This window comes from Lygodium microphyllum, chromosome 18 (genome assembly GCF_053477565.2).
Source record: "Lygodium microphyllum isolate KBCC chromosome 18, Lygodium_microphyllum_v1.1.10, whole genome shotgun sequence".
Classification (NCBI taxonomy): domain Eukaryota; kingdom Viridiplantae; phylum Streptophyta; class Polypodiopsida; order Schizaeales; family Lygodiaceae; genus Lygodium; species Lygodium microphyllum.
Genome location: NC_141152.1, coordinates 46,541,292 through 46,548,213, shown reverse-complemented (window position 1 = coordinate 46,548,213; position 6,922 = coordinate 46,541,292). Strand labels below are relative to the sequence as shown.

The 6,922-nt window shown below is 40.8% G+C and overlaps 1 protein-coding gene across 1 annotated transcript; it reads right to left on the bottom strand.

Moving 5' to 3' along the window:
- Positions 1-453: 453 nt before the first annotated feature.
- On the bottom strand, positions 454-2,515 carry LOC148020835 (amino acid transporter AVT1A-like). Its single transcript, XM_087699465.1, has 3 exons — positions 1,982-2,515; positions 1,266-1,867; positions 454-1,005 (listed from the first exon to the last, which is right to left on the bottom strand). The coding sequence occupies exons 1-3, from the start codon at positions 2,151-2,153 to the stop codon at positions 472-474; spliced, it is 1,308 nt and encodes a 435-aa protein (XP_087555591.1). The 5' UTR covers positions 2,154-2,515; the 3' UTR covers positions 454-471.
- Positions 2,516-6,922: the final 4,407 nt, after the last annotated feature.

Below are 6,922 nucleotides of genomic sequence, written 5' to 3'. Positions count from 1 at the left end.
TTTGTAATGAGATTCTAATAAGAAACTAGCAAGCAAGATTTTGTTTTATTGTCATGACAACTTCACCAAATTATAGAATTAACCAAATTTTGTACAAGTTTTGAACCACCTATTATAGGTCACAATGTATTTACCTTTCCAAAGAGTAAGGATTTAAATGCAAACACTTTGTACTGAGAAGTAACTAAGAGAACCATGTGAATAAGTTTGTTGCATTGCCATAGGTGGCATCTCCACTCCATCCTACCATTCAAGGTTCAATATTTAGGCAACAAGAAATTGAGCTCCAATGAGTTGTAAAAGGTGTCTCTAACTTTTGCATGATTATCCATATTTGATTAAATCATGTTAAACCCATCAAATCATTGTTATTTCAAAGGCATTTTGTAAGGTTGAAGACTATTGCAACAATGTGCTAGCTTAGTAAGTTAAATAAAAATAGAACATTTTCCATTGCAAAGACATTGCATCTTATTGTGCATGACGATTCTTTATGTAGCTGATGATTGAGAAGATCGTGCAAGTTACTCCAGTGATGACACCGAGCATGACTAAGACTACAAGACTAAGAACTTGCCAGGTGCTCAGTTTGTCTCCCATGATCTTAATGTAGAAAAGGCATGGAAAGATAACACATAAAAGCACACTCAAGCTTGCCCCAATGAGTGCCAAGATATAGCCAAAGTAAGGAAAGAGCAAGGCTATAGCGAATATGCATGCTGTTGCAATGGAGCGCATGATTGTAGAAGCTACAATAAGGTGCACTTTGGAGGGCATGAATTGTCGAAGAACTCCGTCCATTGCATTGGATAGAGGAGATAACACCAAGGCGAACTTGGTTATCGGAACCATTATTGTCATCCATGTTGCAATCTTTGAGATGGGATATTTGAAGGGAAGGTTCAGATTCACTTGGGACTTGATTTGGTCTCCGAATATGAGAGCTCCAAGTAGCCCAAGACCACCATAGCATAGAACGGCCAAACTAAAGCTGAAAGTGATTGCCTAAGCACAGAGAACAAACGAGTTGTGAGTACTGAGCGTACATTAAGCATCAGGGGTCGGATTTTATTGTACAGTTATTTAGACGTCATTAGCAAATTGACAGCGGGTTGTTGCATAGTTCCAGCTTACAAAGTAGCCGTCATATGTCTTCGAGTGACTTTGTGGGTGCATTGAAACTTAGTTTGAAGCTTTTGCAACGGTGAAATTCGAGTGACTTTGACAATTTTCCCTACGGCATTGCATTGACGGAGAAAACTGACCTTGGTGAACTTAGTCCTATCTCTCATGGTGGCGTAGATGCTTGGAACCACAACATGGCCGCTATAGCAGAAGAGGAAAATGGAAGAGGAGACGGGCAGCCAATGCGCATGCACAATGTGGAGGGAGTTCGAGAAGTGGACTTGGTGGGAGAGGGCGGCGATGGCGAGCGAGAGCATGACGACCCCCATGCTCAGGAGGGAGAGGACGGAGGTGATGGAGAGGGCGCTCATGTCGCGCAGCCAAGCGGTGGGCAGGATGATGAGGCCGGCCAGGAGGGTGAGAAAGGGGCGCCGGTGGAGGCCGCCGAGGCCCGGGGAGTGAGGGAAGAGCTGGACCAGGTTGTCGCCGATGGCCACAGCGTACCCGATCAGCGTGGCGAAGATCTCCAGGTAGAACACGACGCTGAAGACGAGAAGGCCCGCCCGGCCGTAGGCCCTGCCGCTAATGTCGACGTAGGACGTGAGGTCGCGGTGCCGGTCCATGCACCGCGACAGCAGGATCGCGGAGTAGAAGTAGACCCCCGGGATGAGCACCAGTCCTAGCAAGGTCACACTCCACCCCGCTTTCTGGATTGCGTATGGGGAAGCAAGGAGAGACAAGCCTGCATGCAGCGTGCAGGCAGAAATTAATTATCGAGCGTAATTATTTGCTCGTGAATTAGACACATTGCACAAGTGCTATTACGTAGTGCACTCAGCTGAATCCTGATCAGTACCTAGAAGAAGGCTCGCGCAGTTGAAGCATGTCTGCGGGAAAGTGGCGGTCTCCGCTGTTTTGGCTACGGGCGCGGCTGCAGCTGCTGGAGATAGAGAGATTTCGTCTGGTCCCCGGCTCATGATCTGCAAAGTGGCATCGACAGTATACACCTCTCCACTCGGCCTCGTCATTCCCACCGGTAATTACCAGCAGCTCTCTTTCTTTCTCCACTTCTTTGATTCGCTAGGTGTATAGAGATCCCACGTGTTATGCTACCTAGAGTCAGTCTCGTGATCATGCAGAGATGCAGTGATGGAAGACTGAAGTTTTGAAGACAGACTATGGATGGTGGATGACAGGGTGTCGTATACGTCTAGACAGATGAAGAAGAGACATCAGAGAAGCGTGCTCGGAAAGGAGTGATTGGGTCTGCGCATCTCATTTCCCAATGTGTCAATACTCGGAATCTGATGTTATTTACGATGTGCTAAACGAGGGCGGCGTCTTTGGGCTCGCGAGAGGAGAGAGGCGAATGGCTAGGAGAATTGCAGCCGACGCGACTCTCCTTTGGGAAATATCTTGATTCTTACCTGCTCATTATAATGAAGAAAGCCAACAGAGTCCTAACTCCGAAGATGTCAAACCCGTCCTCCTTTGTTGGGTCTCGAGGCTCGACTTGTAATCCTCATCGACATGATTGCACAATTGTTACACGCGCGTGGCTACAATGGCTGCGATTTAACCCCAGAAAAGAACCAGAGTCTGGACTCTGCAGTGCTATTTCACCTTTGAAACGAGACGTCCTTGGTCCACATTACATGAGATTTCTTTATGACGGGCACTTTTTCTTTTTCTGGGGTTTTCAGGAAGCGCGAAAATATGTATAAATGTCTTTTTGAAAATGCCTTTCAAACGACAGACGATCGGCAATCCATACTAGTACTAGTCTAACGACAGACGATAGGCAATCCAAACTATGAGAAGGCAATCTCAATTGAGATACTTGAAAACGCAATTTAGACAGCTCATAGTTTAATATAATACGAATGGGCTTCTCCACGTTAGCCATCGTAACTAAATCATCTCTTCCTTAAGATACTATAAGAGGTCCTTAACATAGTGTGGACCTACTACGAAAGGCCCAACCCTTAAATCTGCTGTGCTTTTAATCTGAAGATATCTAAACATGATATATTGCATGATTAATTCCTCCAAAGTCTAGAATAATAGTCGTTACATTTTGAATACATATGTAAACACTTTGGAGAAGATTTGATAAAACACAGAAAGAGAACGAGATATTCGAACGTATGAACAAAACAATGGCATAGGCTCCGTGCCTCGAACCCATTTTGATATAAAGATGCTATAATAGATCCTTAAAATGGTGTAAGCCTATGCCATAGCCTTGGCTCTTATGAATGCCCCTACGCCTAAATTTGGCATTAATCTAAAGGTATGTATGAATAATACATTGCACAATTGATTCCCCTAAAGTCATGAATAACATATATTACATTATATATATATATATATATATATATATATATATATATATGAAGACATTTGGAAATACTGTTTACAACATAATAAGAGAATGAGTATTTACACATTCGAAGGAAATAAGGGGATAATCAAGGTGCCTTAGATTGACTATTATATCAAGATAGTATAAGAGATCCTTAAGATGGCATGGGCCTATACCACATATAGCCTTGGTGAAAGGCCTTATGCCCGAATTTAGTTTTAGGACAAACCTTTTTTGCTCATTCTAGAGAAACTCAATTTAGAATCTGACTCTCAAGTTACTATACATCGTGCTTAAGCTTGAGTTTGCTAACCTTGTTTAAGTGCATTATGGGCATAGCAGACAAGTAGTAGAAAGGACTCAAGCCCTATGATGTTGGAGGCATTGCAATAGTGTTGGAGTAGCTCCCTATTTTTTGTGGGGTCTCCATCCTATGTTTCTCTATGTTTCTGTTCTATGACACAAAATCCATGAATTTTGGCTAGGGAAGTACAATCCTGGCACTCGAGAACAAAGCAACACTAAACACGTATTATATCATAATACATGATTCTAGCTATGTAAACTTGAACACCACATGAATATTAGAGAGGAGAGCCATTGCATAGGCAATAAAGTTTTTGGTTTCCCAAGGAGGGCCCAAGAGACGTAGAGAAAGCAACACAAAGAGGCATAAAGCTTTTTTGGTAATTATGGAGAAACTCAATTTAGAATCTAAGACTCAATTCACAACACCTCATTTGAGCTCTAGTTTCGCTTTTTTTTTTTGTTGGGTTAACTAGACAACATTATAAAGAAGGAGAGACGACTAGATCATTGCACAACCTCACTTGAACTTGGTCAAACAACCTTTTGGGAGAGAGGATTCTACTTTTTGAGAGGAGGGAGATGACAATCATGGAATCACTCCTTGATAAATTGACTTCAAAACTATCGTGCTTTTCTTTTTTATTCGGCCAACTTAGTCAATGAGGAAGGGGGAGGATTTTGACAGTGACACCTATTGCATTTTTCTTTTGAATTGGCCAACTTAGTCTATGAGAGGTCAACTTTCTTTGGACATGGTCATACAACATTGTTAGGGCTCAGATTGCATCATTCACTTTAGTACCTTTCTACCTTTGTACTTAGTATGCTTTCACGTGACTCCATTAGCAAGTGTGTGAAGTAACCCCCCCCCCCCCCCCCCCCCCTTGCATTTCATGGGATTTTCATGTGATGGAAGGTGCTTATCTTGATGTACCTTAGTTGTGTCTTTTGTTATCTATTGTCATTTGGAATGAAAAGACCCTTTGGATAGTGCCCACATAGGGTTGCTAATGGCTAATTCTGTCAATCTCCTTCTCTCTTCTAAAAATTCAATGCTATCTACTGTAAGTTTTTTATTTAGAAATAATCTAATTCATATTTTTTAGGAGAGCACAATGTTGTGAGCAATTATGATATATAATTCATGTCTACATATTGTTCCTGAAAATTAGGTGTTGTCTATGGTTGTAAATTGCTTTAGAAATTTGCATGCTGCAGTAGCATTATCTCAAGTAGATTGCTATATTGTTTGATCATATTTAGGGCATTACACTTCACCGATCCTATGAGTTTCATGTCCATGCTACCCATGATTTAGGTGTTGGACTTAGAGAAAATCTAGTTCAAGGATTTGCTGTAGAGCACAAGACTATAATGGCAATGATCATGATAGAAGTGCTATGGGATTATAGCATTTATGTCAAAGCAACACCCTCGACAAGGGGACATAAGAGCAAGAGCCCATCAATTCAAGGAGTATTTGAGAAGGGAAAGCCAACAAGTCTTGTATGAGGTAGAAATTGAAGTATATATGGATGAAGAAGTGTAGGGAGAAGCAAAGGTGTAGGCTGATGAAGATCTAGAGTATCAAGCATCACACTTGAAGATTTTGCTTCTGAAGATGTTCCCTCAACAAGTACATTAGGAATGGGTGCCAATCCTCGACTGGATCTAGATGTTCAAACACCCCTTGATGATTTTAGAAGAAGGAAAGTTCGGGATGTCCTCTTGGTAGGAATTGCTATGTTTGGACCACTTACACAAAGAAAGTGTTTGATCCACTAGATCTTGGTAATAGGAGCACGAAAATGTAAACTCAGGTTGCATCACCTCAAATTTCCATGGTAAGAGTTGCTCAATTTTTAGGAGAAAAGAAAGAAGATCATGAATGTCATATGGCTCAGTTTAAAACAAGGTGGGCAGCAAGTCGGTTTAAACAAGTATATGGAGATCAAGCCAAAAAGTAGTTGTTTGAAACAACTCTTCAAGAGAAGGCTATGGATTGGTTTAGTAGTTATGGTATGGCTTCTTTACCTACATATGATGCTTTGAGGACTACATTTTTGGAGTGTTTTAGGAAAGAAAAAACTCTTGTAGACATTTTAGTGAAAATTAAGAATATAGATCAAAAAGATATATTGGTGGAAGATTATGCTCAAAAGTTTAGGAATTTATTGAATAGATTGAACCATGTTGATAGAGATCTCAAGAAATGTAGACACCTTATCTTATTAAGGGCATGAAGAGTAAGATTTGAGGCCCTATATCAAATGTGGAACTTGCACCAAATGATACTTAAGATACTTTGGTCAAAGTTGCTATGAGAGTGGAAAGAAGGTTGGTTGGTTGAAGAGCCATAAGGAGGATGAAGATTATTTAGACTCAGAGGAAGAGTCAGATGATGAGTGATAGTGATGAGGATGAGAAGGATTCTTATTTAGAATCGAATGATGATTCTAGTAGTTTAGAGCTAGAAGACAATAGTAATAAAAAATATAAGAAGAAAATGAAATTCTTTTTAGAAAAAGCAAGACAAAGAAGGACAAGGATAAGAAGAAGCTTCAGGTCAATAAGTTAGATAAACAAATTAAGCAGAAGTTAAAAAAATTGGGATTGTCTGAAACATAAAGGAAGGAAAACTATTGTGAAATATGTCAAATGAATGGGCATGAAACTAGGACTTGCTCATACAATCCCGTTGTTTTTTAAGGACAACAACTGCTAGTGATGTAGCCCAAGGCAAGGATTATGCAACTAGCTGCAATCAACCAAGTCATTCTTGAATATCTCAAAGGCCCTTCAAGGAACCAACAATAAGATAGTCATGGAATAGCTTTTAGGGGCAATAAAAAATTGCATAGACAAGAGTATGCCACTATTGTCAAGGTCAATGACACTTTGTAGGACCAAATAGTGAACTATGGGCAAGGAATAGGATTGGGAGAGGAATGCCAGTAGCAAGGATCCACAATGATGGAAGACCTATAGGAGCACCTCATTAATAACATCCACCAATCCTAGTTACATCAATCTTGATAGAGTTACTTGACAAAGAGAAGCGAAGGTAGCTCTCAGAAGATGTAGATCAAAAGCAAGAGAAAAGAAGATATGAAGCTTGATTGG

Excerpts from the sequence above, each read along its gene's own strand:
- LOC148020835 (XM_087699465.1), bottom strand. The coding sequence starts at position 2,153 with ATGACGAGGCCGAGTGGAGAGGTGTATACTGTCGATGCCACTTTGCAG. Across the intron at positions 1,868-1,981 it reads CTGCGCGAGCCTTCTTCTAG|GCTTGTCTCTCCTTGCTTCC; the intron begins GTACTGATCAGG and ends CGCTGCATGCAG. Across the intron at positions 1,006-1,265 it reads ATAGGACTAAGTTCACCAAG|GCAATCACTTTCAGCTTTAG; the intron begins GTCAGTTTTCTC and ends CTCTGTGCTTAG.